Source organism: Jaculus jaculus, chromosome 15 (genome assembly GCF_020740685.1).
Source record: "Jaculus jaculus isolate mJacJac1 chromosome 15, mJacJac1.mat.Y.cur, whole genome shotgun sequence".
Classification (NCBI taxonomy): Eukaryota; Metazoa; Chordata; class Mammalia; order Rodentia; family Dipodidae; genus Jaculus; species Jaculus jaculus.
In genome coordinates this window covers 4,622,612-4,638,385 of record NC_059116.1, presented here as the reverse complement: position 1 = coordinate 4,638,385, position 15,774 = coordinate 4,622,612, and the positions used below count along the sequence as shown (strand labels likewise).

The 15,774-nt window shown below is 47.0% G+C and overlaps 1 protein-coding gene across 2 annotated transcripts; it reads right to left on the bottom strand.

Moving 5' to 3' along the window:
- Positions 1–211: 211 nt before the first annotated feature.
- LOC101597383 (gastrin releasing peptide) lies at positions 212–15,364 on the bottom strand. 2 transcript variants are annotated; one of them, XM_012948015.2, is made up of 3 exons: positions 15,177–15,364; positions 7,696–7,938; positions 212–611 (listed from the first exon to the last, which is right to left on the bottom strand). In XM_012948015.2, the coding sequence occupies exons 1-3, from the start codon at positions 15,313–15,315 to the stop codon at positions 565–567; spliced, it is 429 nt and encodes a 142-aa protein (XP_012803469.1). In that variant the 5' UTR covers positions 15,316–15,364; the 3' UTR covers positions 212–564. The 2 variants fall into 2 exon arrangements, with proteins under 2 accessions (XP_012803469.1, XP_044991252.1); XM_045135317.1 differs by having other exon boundaries at positions 7,715–7,938.
- Between the last annotated feature and the right edge of the window lie 410 nt (positions 15,365–15,774).

Genomic DNA, 15,774 nt, shown 5'->3' with positions numbered 1-15,774 from the left:
CGCCTTCAGCCCCAGCCCAGCCCAGCCCTGGGATGGCTGCAAGCAAGCCTGAGGCACTGTGAAAACTACTGGTCACTACCAGGACTCTCTTTAGGGTGGACAGCTGGTGATTGTGCCTGATCTAATCACAAGCACGAAGGGACACAGTCAGGGTGTTTGTTACACCCTCTGCCACAGCCCTCTAATTTAGACTCAAGAGGACAACCCGCCCTTCAGACAATGTGTTTAAGCTTTTATTGTAAATGGAGACAGATTGGGGTCCTCGGTCTAATCAGCAAATAGCCTGGGTGTCCAGTGCATCTAATCAGCAAATAGCCTGGGTGTCCAGTGCATTCGTTGGAAGACTCTCTGGGTAGTTGTTCACAGCAAACAAGCTCACACCAGAAGGGGCTGCTTGAAAATCAGGGGTTTAGTCAACGTTGAAAGATACAAGAATAGTAAAGTCATTTGCACACAGGGAATCTGTGGATGGTCCAGTAGTAGGATTGAAGGTTGCAGAATCCATTCTCTGAAGGGTTTTGTTTTGCTCCCTGGAGGCCATCCTTGTTAAGGTCCCTTCAGCTCTCAGTTTCTTCCTTCCCCTTGAGGACCTGGAGCAGAGAGTCTACCACCTTAAAAGATATCAGAAACAGTTAAGCATACATATGAGAGATACTGAAGTCTAAGGCTTGAATCCACTCCCAGCCACATATGAGCACCCCTCCAGGAGATTGGGAGAAGGGTAAATTCTTGGCCAGCCCCAGATCTAGTGACTTGGAACTGTGGGGTGAGATGCCCAGTCTGCCCTCACAGCCGCCCGGGTAGATCTGGACACAGCGCATACTCTCAAAAGAAAGTAACTTCCCCGCCTTTTGTAAATGTGCACTTGGGGTCTTTTATCTACTTGAGGCTGGAGAGATGGTTCAGTGGTCATAGGCACTTGCTTACAATGCCTGTCAGGCTGGGTACAACTCCCCAGTACCCACGTGAAGGCAGATACACAGTGGTGCATGCATCTGGAGTTCATTTGCTGAAGAGGGCCTGGTCTGCTCTCTCTCACACACACTCTCTCTCTCCAATATAAAGAAGGAATTCAAAAATTGTTTGTTTATTTATTTATGTGTATGTGTGTGTGCACGCACGCATGTGTAAGACATGCCAGGGCCGCTTGTTACTGCAAGTGAACTCCTATCTAGTTTGACATGAGTGGCTAGGGAATTGAACCTGGGCCAGCAGGAAGTGCAAAGCAAGCACCTTTAAGCACTGAGTCGTCTTCCCAGCCCGTTGGGGTCTGTTTTGCAGTGTCTGCTAGCCTGGCCCCTGATCTTATCTCAGGCACGCTTTGACCAGTGCTGGAAGTCAAACACTTCATACTAGAGTAAAGACAGCTGAGGAAGGGACCAGTGGGCGACCTTCTTTTCCGGTTTGCTCCTGCACTGTCTCTTGTACCAACCAAAGCTGGTTTCTGAATCTCACACAACAAACCCAGCCTGGAAATGGCAGCAGTGTGGGCACCTTGGGAAGATGAGCCTCTGCCAAAAATTCTAAATTTATTGTGATTTTTTTTTTTTTTTTTTTTGGCGGGATGCGGCTTCTTCTCAATTTCACTGAAACTGAAGGAAGAGTGATTATAATTTTTAAACTTCTTTGTTCCCATACAGCAACCTTTACCCAGCAAGATAAGAAACTAGCTTTTATTAGTCTTCTTACCCCAGACAAGAGCTTATTACTCTTCCCAAGGATCAGGCAATTTAGATTCCCCAGCTTCCAGATTGGCCATCAGTTACTAATAAGAGAACTACCGCTATTCTTAGGCAAATGGTCCTTCAGTGCAGCTCAATTGTGTAGAGCAGGCGCTAATGAGCCGGAGCGCGGGTCCCTCACCTGCCAGTCAGCTTTGCCTCCCCCGAGCCCAGCCTGCCAGGAGATGCCACTATCTCTCCTGCCAGATGGCCCTCTGGCCATAAAGGAGTCCATTGAGGGTGTGGGGAAACCCAGAGAAGTCCTTTCACTGGCTGGGAATGGTGAATTGAGAGGTTTGGCGCCTAGGCCAGAGATCAAAGTGGACAGGAAGAAAGGGACCTGGGGAAGAGAGCTGGGAGATGAGACAGGCAGGCAGAGGAGCCGGGTGGGGAGGAGCTGTGTGAGGTGAGGCCACGCTCGCCCTTCCTAAGTAGAGACAGTCTGCGTAAGCGAAGGGAAGTATATGTTCCTTTTCTGTATGGGAACTTTCCTTGGGAACATTCCAAATATTAGGAAGCCCTTCCTTTGGTTCATACTGATTTGAGTGGAGAGGTAGAGAAAGGCCCCTTAGAAGTGAAGCCAAGGGCCAGGCATGGGGTAACACCCATCGCCACAGCTACTCTGGAGACTGAGGCAGGAGATCACTAGTGTGAGGCCTTCAGGGGCGACATAGCAAGACCTTGGCTCTAAAATAGACAATAAACAAACATACAGCCATTTCCTTTCCCGACAGCTTCTGGAGTTCAGTCCCCACCCCTCTCTTTTATCTTTTTTTGGGGGCTTTATTTATTTATATATTTGTCTATGAGAGAAAGAGGCAGAGAGAGAGAGAGAGAATGGGTGCACCAGGGTTTCTACGCACTGCAAATGAACTCCAGACACATGCACTCCCTTGTGCATCTGACTTATGTGGGTACTGGGGAATTGAACCTGAGTCCTTAGGCTTCATAGGCAAGCACCTTACCCACTAAGCCATCACACTAGCCTTATTTATTTATTTATTTATTGTGGGGGGGGCAGTTCAAGGTAGGATTTCACTCTAGCCCAGGCTGACCAGGCTGGCCTGGAACTCATTGTGATCTTCCTGCTTCAGCCTCCCAAGTGCTGGGATCAAAGGTGGGCACCACCATGCCCATCCCTACCTGCTTTTTTTTTTTTTTATTTCCCCCCCCCCTCCTGCTTTTTTCATGTCTGCAAATAAAAGGAGAAAACCTAAGGCTGTAAATATCAGTGGGCTAAGTCCACAATACAGACAGACCTAAAAGAACAGAGCAGAAGAGGAAGTGGAAAGACTGGGCAAGCTGACCTGGGCGTGGTGGCGCACTCCTTTAATCCCAGCAGAAGTAGGAGGCAGAAGTAGGAGGATAATTGTGAGTTCGAGGCCACTTTGAGGCTACATAGTGAATTCCAGGTCAGCCTGAGCTAGAGTGAGACCCTACCTCAAAAACCAAAAATAAAATAAGAGAGCAGACAAGCCAGAGGACAGGGAGCAGTGGTTTCCTCCAAACTTGGCATGGCCATAGCACTCATGAACTCAGGAGCTGTTGTCACTTGCACAAGGCAAAACCTGTACAAATGTGACTGGCTGACAATATTCTCAAATGGATGGTGAAGGGCTCACAAGCCGCCACCCACCCCCAAGGATCTGGTAGCTGATGGTTGCTCAGGGTCGGGGAGACATTTTCTGCAGTGATGTAGCCACTGTTAAGTTGCCTAGGCTCCGGTAAGTAACCCCCACCCATGCTCATGGAAGCAACTGTAATTTACACTTAGTGGTCTCTCTCTCCCTCTCTCTCTCCCTCTCTCTCTCTCACACACATCAAAGTAGAGGTGGGACTACTTGGGAAGAAGAAGGGGGTTCAGTGGAAGTTAGAGGAAGATGAAAATTCAATGATCAAAATACATTATACTCATATAAAATTGTCAATAAAATGTAATAGAAACAATAAATAAATTTCAAAAGAAAACATAGACCCCCACCCCCAAGATAAGTGAAACCAGTAAATGTCAGAACAAACATTTCACAGCCATACTCAGGATTGTACCCTAGAAGCCAATCTGAACCCTGCTTCATGGTGTAGAAACCATGAGGTAAAATTCCATTTACTTCAGGACAGAATGAAAAGATTTGGGAGGAAGGAACAGGCGAGAGAAAGAGAAGGGTTAACATGAAATAGCCATTGTTCGCAGCAAAGCATGGAGCCTGTTTGGCTCGGATCCGCAGTCCACAGTCGGCGCCCATTCCCACACGTCCTTCCGAGTTAAAGAAATATCTTTGTCATCAAAGCATAGGAACTGCGCTGAGGTTCTAACTGCAGCTTGGGGCAGGTTGGCAGCAGGACTGGTGGTTTATGAGCGCCGCGAGAAGGGAGAGCATGTGTCGAGAGTTTTTAATTTGAAACAAAGGTCTTCAGCCCGTGGAAAGCTAATTCAGGCAGTGCTTGGCTACGTTATTAAACTTCTCTCGACACTGGGAGATGCATGGATTTCTAACAGCCCAATTCTCCCAGCACTCTTTCTTTGTGAATAAGATAATTATAAGATGGTTTCAATTTTCATTACAACATACTTTCAATAAAATTGAGGCCAAATCTCCAAAGCATGAGGAATGATTAAACTGTTTTGGTCTCTAAAAAAAAAAAAAAAAAAAAAAAAAAAAACTAAATTCACTGTTGCATTTGTTTCTTCACATTAGTGAGAAATGTATCTGAGAGAATAGGGCCAATGTGTGCAATATCTAATTATTTGATTTAAGGTGGAATGAAACTGGTTGAGCTTCCTAACACGGGAGGGGAGGGGGAAACAAACGCATAAAACGACTGAGCAGGGCTGGAGAGATGGCTTAGCAGTTAAGGAGCTTGCCTGCAAAGCCTAAGGACCCATGTTCAACTCTCCAGGTCCCACATATGCCAGATGCACAGGTGATGTAAGGTCACAAGGTCACAAGTTCACACATGCGCACAAGATGGCACATATGTGGAGTTCTACTGCAGTGGCTGGAGGCCCTGGTGTGCCAATTCTCTCTCTCTCATTAAAAAATTACCAAAAAAAAAAAAAATTAAAAGAGCAGAAAGCGAGGCCTGGTTGGAAGATAGCCTTTTCTAGCTCACAAGAGAAGCATTGTCTCTGCTTAACCACTCACTCTCCAAGGCCGCACATGCAATCCATTCAACAACACTATCAAGCGGAGACCGAAGGAGCTATTCTTTTGTAGTTGTCCTCAAAGCTCTGATTATTCTTCTGAATATGGGACAGCTTTTATTCTTGAGGAAGAACTTGAATTTTTCTAAAGATCTCAATGAGCGGCTGAGCTCATAAAGCTGCTCTCCTAAGTGGATCTTGCTGTCTAGTTCAGAAAATGGGGCATTTCAGAGTAATAACACAATTGTGTGTGTTGGGAGTTTTATGAATGAGCTCTGAGTGAAAACACACTCCCATGGTTGTAGGAATTAATTTTTGAGAGGTTTGTGGGGATGATTTTTGAGTTCTCCAAAGAGATGAGAAGGTACTGCAATTAAACACCAACCCACAGGAACTCCAGCACAGTGCTTGACCAATAAGGGCCTGAAAAGTCAATCTCAAAGTTCACAGAGATGCCAGAGCATGATCTTTCAACAAAGAAGGGAGTTGAGCTCCTAGTGCTTGTAAGGGGTTAGGCAGAAGATTCACTCAGAGCTCTGTACAAAGTTGGCACTGATTTATCTATTGGTTAGCAGAATCCGGACTTCCCTTCTGTATGAAACTACAAAAGATTTTCTCTCTAGATGCTTCATGTAACAGAGAGGTTTTAGTTCATATTTAGCATAGAAAATCCCCAGCAGGTGGGTGAGAAGCAATACAGATGTCCTGCAGAAGGGCTGGTCCTGAACCTCTGCAAATGGCCATCAATCAAAGAGCCAACCAGCCTGAAAGAGTGAGCTGGCAAGGCCCCAGAGCTCTGTGAGTGACAGGAGATAGTACTCACTGTCAGGAACAGACAGAGCAAGGACTCCTGTGACACCCTGCATCCTGGGTGTTTAAGAACCAGAAGGAACATTCCCAGGAAGCCATCCTCCAGGGCAGCAACCAACTCGGGCAGACGGGGCACAGGCTTTTGCTCTGGTATCATCAAAGAAAAGCTCTGTGACTAGGTTCCTTTTTTCTAAAATGCAGAGACTAGGACTGTATTTCAGTGGTAGAGCACACCCTTAGCTTGTGTGAGGCGCACGTGCACACACACACACACACACACACACACACACAGAGAGAGAGAGAGAGAGAGAGAGAGAGAGAGAGAGAGAGAGAGAGAGAGAACAATATACTCTTTCTCCTCACACTACTAGGAGCATAAATTCCTCCAAATGATGTAATTTGCTTTATAGCAAACATTCAATAAATCTACTTATTATTGCTATTACTGTTGTATTATTTTTTAAATGAGTGAAGATCTATTTGGTTCCAATAGATTTTGGTTTCAGAAGTTCCATTCCAACATGTTAAGGGAAGGTATGGTAGAAAAGAGAAGCTCATCTCAGGGTGGCAGGAAAGAGAGTGAGAAATAGAGAATGCCTACACTCTGCAAGTATTATCTAAGGTATATTTCATGGACACTTCTTAAAAGTTAGTGAGCCAGGCACAGTGGCATACACGTTTAATCTCAACGCTTGAGAAGCCAAGGTAAGAGGATCGCTGTGAGTTCAAGGCCAGCCTGAAAGTACATAGTGAATTCCAGGTCAGCCCACGCTGTAGCAAGACCCTTACTTGAAAAAAACAAACAAAAAATATTTTAGCAATAATCACTTAATTCTCAACCACCTTGCTTTCTTTCTCTAAAATTTGTTCTCACTTAGTTAATTGTTTTTATATATGAACATTACCCCATGGAATGATTACTTTTCCCTGCCCTCTATAAAGTTATATATAGGACAAATCAGCTGGCTTCAGATGCACTCACCAAGCTGTGAATTTTAGAATGCAAATTTAATTAGTTGATCTTGGGACAAGTAAGGGGGAAATACAACTTTGTATATAAACAAGAATGCTCTCCTCAAAAAGAAACATCTGCCAAGAGGTCCTTTTTTCACTGGTGCTTGTCTGCAGACCCACAAAATTTGTTCAGACATAGTTTATGATCTCACTATCAACATATTCTCATAGGAAGTCAGGCATGGTGACACACACCTACGTTCCCAGCACCCAGGAGGTAGGCCAGCCTGGGATATGTAGTGAAATGCAGTCATTGTGGTTGGATCCATTACCAATGCTTTGAATAAAGGTAGGAAAATGCTCTTCTACTTAAACCCTATTCTCTCTCCGTCCCTCCCTCCCTTTCTTTTGATCTTCTCTTCTTTTCTCTTCCCTCCCCTCCTTTCCCCTCCTCTTCCCTTCCCTCCCCTTCCCTTCCCTTCTCTGTCTCTCTCTTCTAGGGATTGAAACCAGAGCGTCATGTATGGATGTATGGTAGGCAAACACTCTACCACTGAGCTATATACCCAGCCCTTAACTTGGACTTTGGAATCAGCACTGTTTTAATGTGCCAAGGAGGAAAAAATGAATCTATTATATTAAATGGAAAAGATGCCGTGGGAATTATCTATTAGTCTTGCTCATGTGAATAAGTTCATGGAGTGCTTGTGAAGGCTGGAAGCTTGTTAACCTACATTGTCAACCTAACTGGATTTGAAATCCCATAGGAGACGCCCCTGAGCACACGCCCATGAGCCCATTTCCAAAGAGGGTTGACTGAGATGGAAATGCATCCCACAGAGACCTGACTGAATAAAAAGGGAAGAAAAGAGGAAGGGAGCCGCCCGAGTGCTCCATGCCTCCCCCACCAGTATCCTCCAGCTCTGAGCCAAAACAAACCCTTTGTTTCAGGTATTTTGCCACAGCAGTGGGAAAAGTATGGACTATAAGCACCTGTGAACTCCCGTGAGCATTTCCCCACTTTCTAATGCTCCCCGAGCCCCGACTTCTCAAGTATGTTTGTTTCACCTTTGCTTCTTGAACCTACATCTTTAAAATAGCTGTTGTCCTCTGCATCCCAAGCAGGCTGACGTCTGCCCAGGGACCAGTAGTATGGTGGCTGATGGCTTTTGTTCCCCTTGATTTCTAGGAGGCCCAGAAAATTCCTTGTAGCTTCTTCCCTCGGAATGGACTCTCTCAAAGGCTGCTTCGGGCTTTCTCCCTCTTCCACATGTGGGGTCTGTCCTGTACTCTTTTTTCCCATTAAGTGCCCTGTGAAAACAAAATGACACCAATTTAACCAAACAAGGGGACTGAGAGAATGAGGAAAGGACAAGGGCACCAATTACACTTGCGCTACTTCCTCCTACATGCAAAATAAGTGGCCATTGGGCTGGAGAGATGGCTTAGCGGTTAAGGCACATATCTGCAAAGCCTAAGGTTCAATTGTCCAGGTCCCACATAAGCCAGATGCACATGGTGGCACATGCATCTGGAGTTCATTTGCAGTGGCTAGAGGCCCTGGCGTGCCCATTCTCCCGCTCCCCCCCCCCCCCCCGTCTCTCTCTAATAGTAAATAAAAATAAAATCTTTAAAAAAAACATAAGTACCCCTGTTTTATTACTAGGAGTAATAAAAAAAGTTTCTTTTCTGTGCTCAAAATACACAATGAACTGGACAGAATGCGGAACTGGGTTCCAGGAGTCCAGGGTTTGGTTTTTAAGTATCTCCTATCTTCACTTTTCTGAACTCTGCCAAAGAATAAGGTGGGGCAGATTAAATCTAAGCGACCTTCAGAACCCAAAATTCCACCGTCCACTCTGTGTACACAGTGTGCTTTTCCCAACTGAAATATGAAATTTCAACATCATCCTCGACCAATTTTGAAATGCTGTGAAAATAAAAGTCGTAGTACAGTTCTTTGTGTGATTATAGAAAAAAACATTGCTTTCCCTCTTATCTGTAACACAATTGTACCAAAGAAATTTTCCATTTCAACTTTCTCTGAATTTTAGCTGAAATTGAATCTAGAAAACTTCACCTGGGAGTGATGGGGTGTTGAGAGTATAATGAAAAACAAGTTTAAAATCAAGTTCTGACTAATACTTTTCCAACCACATCGATGCAGAATTTGCTCCAGGGTGTCTGAAATCGTCAGTGAGTCTTCCAGTGGCTCCAGGCAAGTGAACTCAGTGTATTAATCATCCATCAATCAATACTGCTGTTACCAAAGCCCAAATACTAAAAGCATGGAAATGCATTCCATGTGAGGCCAAGAGATCAGAAGTGGATAGAAAAACCCAGGTATGCATGCATTCCTTTTTTTAAAAAAATTATTCATTTACTTATTTGAGAGAAAGAGAGAGAATGGGCATGCCAGGGCCTCTAGCCACTGCAAACGAACTCCAGAAGCATGCACCACTTTGTGCATCTGGCTTCATGGGTACTGGGGAATCGAACTTGGGTCTTTAGGCTTCACAGGCTAGCATTTTAACTGCTAAGCCATCTCTCCAGTCCCTATACATGCATTCTTAACACTCCTGCCCTTTGCATAAGTATACTTGTGTTTCTCACCCTCTTTCGTTTATGTTCCCAGGTCCCTGAAACTGATCAGTAAACCTCTGGTGGTTTTGAATTTTGAAAATATTTTATTTATTATTTATTTGCAAGCAGAGAGAAGAAATGGATGTGCCCTGGCCTCCTTCCATTGCAACTGAGTTCCAGATGCATGCACCACTCTGTGCATCTGCCATTATGAGTGTACTGCGGAATTAAACCCTTGCCAGCAGGCCTTGTGAGTAAGTGCCCTTAACCACTGAGTCATTTCTCCAGCCCTGGTGCTTTTGATTGAAAGCACATTAACAAAGGTCTTTGTTGTTCCAACACTGACCGCTCTTCATCGTGTTGAGGGCAAACACCATGGACGTAATACTTGAAAGATCTTTTGTTTCTTAAAATTAAGAGAAAGGGCTGGAGAGATGGCTCAGCAGTTAAGGCACTTGCCTGCAAAGCCTAATGACCTGGGTTCAATTTCCCAGTACCCACATAAATTCAGAAGCACAAAGAGGTGCATGCATCTGGAGTTTTTCTACAGTGGCTGAAGGCCCTAGAACATCCATATTCTCTCTCTCTCTCTCTCTCTCTTTCTCTTCTTGCAAATAAGTAAAAATATTTAGCCAGGTGTGGTGGCACATACCTTAAATCTCAGCACTCTGTAGGCTGAGGTAGGAAAATGGCTGTGAGCTTGGAACCAGTCTGAGAGAACATAATGAATTTCAGGTCAGACTGGGCTACAGAGAGAACCTACCTCAAAAAAATAAAAAAGACAAAAAAATTGAGAAAGGCCTCTTTCCCTCTCTGTGTAGTCAGCCTGCACAGAAGTCCTCATGGAAACTTTATTATCACATGCACTGGACAGGCCACAGAACACTTAAACGTAGACTTTCTCATTTCAGTGACACCATGGTGTGTTTGGAGAAGATGAGACTTGCCAGAGACCACACAAGTATATGAGAAGGTTCTAGGATTGAACTCAGCTCAATGCCTACAGTCAACTGAATTATACTGTTCTGAAGTGTCTTTTAACTTCCAATGAATATACAGGTAGCAGAGCATCCATCTGTGACCTGAAAATAAGGATAGGAGCTACAAAAAGTTCACATTATAAGAGGAATGGGGGCTGCATATCAGTGGTTCATGATACACTATGTGACTTGGAAAAAATAAGCAATTTTCTTAACACACACACACACACATTTGTCCTGGGCACCATGGCACACGCCTTTAAACCCAGCACTCAGGAGGCAGAGGCAGGAGGATCACTGTAAGTTTGAGGCCAGCCTGAGACTACATAGTGAGTTCCAGGTCAGCCTGTGCTGAAGTGAGATCCTACCTCGAAAAACAACCACCACAAAAACTTTCATTTTTGCTGTGCCCAAATAAATTATGATACAAGGTAACACCATTGCCCAGGATGGATTCTGGGGACAGGGGATAGACGTCAGTACTTTCCTGGTGGGTACATGGTATTGAACTCCTCACCTCTGGATACACACTATAGGAATTAGAGAAAGTACACCATCTATAACATCCCAGGGATACACATTTTCCCTGGGTCCTATTTCATTTTGAGCTGGCTAGTGTCAACCAAACCACCATTTCCATGGCAACGTGGATGTGATGCCTGCATCCACCTCTTCTCCCTTTGTCACCTGGCACATGTCCATTTCAAAATGACAGCGATCTCGTCACAGACAAGACAAGCACTTAAAAGAAAATTAAACCTTAGCAGGGCAGGGGAGTAGTTTCCATTTCTTTCACTCATCTAAAATACCACTAAGGAACAGATTGGAAACACACATGACTTTCCTTGAAGTCAAACTTGAAAATTCCCCTCATAACAAAATGTCCATTAAGACATGAAGTGTACATGACGATGAAAGTTTTTCAAAATATTTTTCTTTATTTGAGAGGTAGAGGAGAAGGAGAGAATGGGTGCACCATGGCCTCTTGCTGCTGCAAATGAACTCCTGATGCATGTGCCACTCTGTGATCTGGCCTTATGTGGGTCCTGAACTTGGACCAGTGGGCTTTGCAGGCAAGCACCTTTAACCACTGAGTCATCTCCCCAGCCCAGAAAGTAAGTTTATTTTATTTTATTTATTTATTTTTATTGTTTTGTTTTCGAGTATTACTGTATCCCATGCTGACCTGGAATTCACTTATATAGTCTCAGGCTAGCCTTGGGATCCTCCTACCACTGCCTCCCGAGTGCTGGGATTAAAGGCGTGTGCCCCCACATTTGTTTTTTTCAATGGGATCATACTGTGACTTTCACAGGCTCTGATGCAGTCATTTACAGCAAACTCTGTTGTCCCCGACTTAGCCTCCTGGGACATGCTTCTCATCAATATTAGAGCCACAGCTAGCTTTCTGAAAGCTCAGGGAACAGTCATGGCGGTGTTAGTGTTGACATATGTTTTCACAGTACAAACAAAACATTTCCACCAAGCTCAAATCACATAGATGGAATTTATAAGTGCTAAGTGATTAATTCTTTCAACATTGCTGCACTGTGCTTCTCCTAGCTGGTGCAACTCTTAGCTGAAGAGCGCTTGCTAGTTGAGCCTCCGGTTGCAGACAGTAATATAACTGGTTTTATATCGTGACCAACTCAGTCCTGACGACACACAGCTGGGGTCCCAGCGCCAAGAAGGCCGGAGCAAATGGATTGGCAGTTCAAGGCCAGCCTGAGCTACCTTGTGAAACCTTGTCTCAAATGCGGGCTGGAGAGATGGCTTAGCGGTTAAGTGCTTGCCTGTGAAGCCTAAGGACCCCGGTTCGAGGCTTGGTTCCCCAGGTCCCACGTTAGCCAGATGCACAAGGGGGCGCATGCGTCTGGAGTTCGCTTGCAGAGGCTGGAAGCCCTGGCGCGCCCATTCTCTCTCTCTCCCTCTACCTGTCTTTCTCTCTGTGTCTGTCGCTCTCAAATAAGTAAATTAAAAAAAAAAAAAAGCCAAATGCTCAGCACTCGTGAGACAGAGGTAGGAGGGTTACCATGAGTTTGAGGCCACCCTGAGACTACATAGAGAATTCCAGGTCAGCCTGAGCTAGAGTGAGAACCTACCTTGGAAAAAAATAAAGCCGAGTGCTCATGGCTTTTCTAGCAGAAGGCCCTGCACTGCCCTCTCTGCACCATCAAAACCAACCAACCAACAATAACCAACCCTCGCCTGCATGTCTTTGATAACTGGATGGAGTACGTATTCTCGAGTGACAGTTGAAAGCTCAATTTAAAATCTAACATTGGGCTGGAGAGATTGCTCAATGGTTAAGGTGCTTGCCTGCAAAGCCTAATGACCCAGGGCTGATTCCCAAGTACCTGTGTAAAGCCAGATGTACAAAGTGGTGCATGCATCTGGAGTTTGTTTGCAGCTGCTAGAAGCCCTGATGTGCCCGTTCTCCCCCCCCCCATCGCTTTTTCTCTCTCAGTGTCTGTCTCTCCCTGCAAATAAATAAAACCAAGAGCTGGGGAAATGGCTTAGTGGTTAGGGTGTTTGTCTGCGAAGCCTAAGGACCCAGGTTCAATTCCCCAGGACTCACATAAGCCAGATGCACAAAGGGCGTCTCAAATAAATAAATAAAATATTAAAATAAATAAATAAATAAAATGTTAAAATAAATAAAATAAAATTTAAACATATAACATCATCCATGCTTGCCAATCCTGTTATTCTAACAGTGGGCATCCTACCTAAAGCACAATGTAAGTTTTCTCCTTCACTTCCCTCTTTCTCTCACTCTCCTTCAACTCTGCATAGCCAGCAAGAGGAAGAAAAGGAAATCAAATGTATTTGAATGCTCAGGAGACTGACACTAGAGGATCACAAGTTCAAGGCCTGCCTGGTCTACATATCAAGGTTGAGGTCAGTCTGGGCACCTTAGGGACACCCTGTCTTAAATTCCAAACGAAAGATAATAAATAAATAGTGCATTTGAAAAGGAATTTTAAAATGGTGTTCGGGGCTGCACTAGTCAACATGCTTTTGGGTTAGGAAGTACCATGAACGCTGACTAAGTAATGACACTTACATACCCCAGGAACCACTGTGTGATGGAGCGATAGCACCTGAATAAGGGAAGGGATGCTGGCTTCACAGCCACCTCTGCTGCCCCCCCTTTTGGGCTACAAGGGTTCCTTGATACATGTTAGCCCTTTTGTGTAAAACCAGAGAGGCGGGGCAAAAGTTGGAGTTGGGGAGGCTCTCCCCGTTCTGCTCACTGGCTGAGGGCTGGATCAGACATGGCCACTTGATGCAAGCTCCCAGAAACCTTTTTAAGGTTTGTTTTCTGTAGCAGCTTCTGTGCACCCTTCACTCAGGAATCAGTGTGTTCAGTTCCACCCGTGTCAACCTGCCTTCTCCTCTCCCTACCAGATTCCTGGGGTCCTCGTGTTCCTCAGAGATCTCAGATCTTTCCAACCAAGGGGCTTCCCTCTGGAGTCTCTGGGTGGCCTCCAACTCACGACAATCCTCCTACTTCGGCCTCCCAAGTGATGGGATTAAAAGCACACACCACCACACCTGGCTTGCAAGCAAGCATTCTTGACCTCTCTTAAGGAGCACAGCACAGAGAAACTACTCCCAGTCCCCCCCCACCCCCCCAAATAAAGGTCTTCCTTATCGTGGTCCAGACAATCCGCAAGGCAACATGGCCCCTGCTCCTATGTCCATAGTGGATGACTAAGGACACACGCAGGCACGCACGCACACACGCATGCACGCACACCCTCTGCCAACTCTTCTAAGGGAAAGGACCAACCTTCCCAGGAAACACTGAGGTGGTCACAGTGGCTAGGTTGGCAAGTCTAGGCCCACGGGCATGCACTTGGCCCTGACTGTCGCGCGCGATGGTGGCGGGTGATGAGTGAGAACGAAGGCGGCAAGCCTCCCAGAACGCTCCGGCACACAGTCCATTAGCCGCAGATAGCAGGTGTCCCCCTACCCTACCTCTCTGCCCAGATTCAAGCGGGTTTAGGACCAAGGAAACTAGATGCTCGTGCCTGGAAAGCAAGACTTGGTGGCAAAAGAGGCAGAAGAGCCGGGCGTGGTGGCGCACGCCTTTAATCCCGGCACTGGGGAGGCAAAGGTAGGAGGAGTTCGCTGCCACCCTGAGGCTGCTGAGCTAGAGTGAAACACTACCTCGAAAAACAAAAGCAAAAAGACAAACAAACAACAAGAACAAAAAGAGGCCGAAGAAACTGAAAAGGAGCAAGGAGAGAGGGCCAAGTTGTGGCTCTGGGGGAACGGAGAGGGGCTCCGGTAAATTTGGAGAGCAGATTCCCCAAACGCTGCTGGGCTGTCTGGGAGACAGGAGATGGCATAAGGACAGGCGAAACACTATCTTTGCGAAGGGAAGTCTGAAGGACTAAGACACCTGGGGAGTGCTACAGAGGCGGAATGCAGGCACCCCAACAGCTGAGTGTATTTGCAACCCATGGCGGCAGCGCTGCTCCCACGTCCCCACAACCTGTGGCTCAGCGCAGCCTGGACTCCAGCCCACGCTGGCCGGGAGTGCAGCCTGGAGGGGCTGGACCAGGATCCGAAGCGCACTCAGAGACCTCGCTCTCCAAAGTTGTTCAAGGAGACAGCCGTGCCGAGGCAGTGGCGAAGTCGGGTGGACAAAAGGCAGCGTGTGGTAGAGGCAAAGGACCGTGGGGTTCGTGGGGTTTGGCAGAGCTGCGCGCTGACTCCGATGCCCTTCAAGAGAGAAGGGATGGGCGCACACCCGAAGAGAGCAGGAAAGGGTCTGGGGACCCAGTCTATGGATGAGGGGGGACCCATCAGGCTTCCTAGGATAGGAAAGGGTCCGGTGGCGTTTGGGGCAATTGGAGGAGGTGTTTCGGCAGAAGGATCAGAGTAAACCCAAACCTCCAAGTAAAATCGCTGACATGGAGAGACAGGTCCCCTTTGGTCACCCTAGAAGGACCAGAGTGCAGGGTTGTCACTCACCCACCGCCCAGTGGTTGCCGCGCGGGTACATCTTGGCCAGGACTGTCCCTCCTCCCGCCGATACCGGGGCGGCTGGACCCCGGGGCGCCTGGCAGAGGACCAAAGCCAGCAGGAAGAGCGGGAGCTCCGGGGCGCGCATGGTCCGGGTGGCGAGGCTGGGCGGACAGTGCTCTCTCCCCGCTGGGCTGCGAAAGGAAGGGTCGGACCTCGCAGGAGCTCCGCCGCCGCCGCCGCGCGCGCCTCTGCCGCAGCCTCCGAGAGGACCTGGACTTTATAGGGAAGCCTGGGCGGGAGGGGCCGGAGGCTCTTTCCACCGGGGGGACCCGAGCGCTCTGACGTCTCCCTAAGGGCGCCCAGACGCCTCGCCCGGAAAAACCATCCATCTCTCTGCAGTGATGACGGCTGAGTTGTACCTTTCCCCCCGCCCTTGCCTTTCCCCACTTTGGATGAATTCCTCCTCCCATCCCAACAGGATTTAATGCCCCCCCCCAAGTCCATCCCCATCACCAGTCGCCCCTCCACGCCCCGGGTGGCCGAGGATCCCGTGCCCACCTGTAAGGGGACACGGAGCGGAACGTACGCGCGGTGCACAGAGCTG

What these genes read in the sequence shown, in the direction of transcription:
- LOC101597383 (XM_012948015.2), bottom strand. Translation starts at nt 15,315, where the DNA reads ATGCGCGCCCCGGAGCTCCCGCTCTTCCTGCTGGCTTTGGTCCTCTGC. An exon ending in CGGCAACCACTGGGCGGTGG is followed by an intron (nt 7,939 to 15,176) that starts GTGAGTGACAAC and finishes TTGTTTTCACAG; the next exon opens with GGCACTTAATGGGAAAAAAG. An exon ending in TGTAGGTTCAAGAAGCAAAG is followed by an intron (nt 612 to 7,695) that starts GTGAAACAAACA and finishes ATATCTTTTAAG; the next exon opens with GTGGTAGACTCTCTGCTCCA.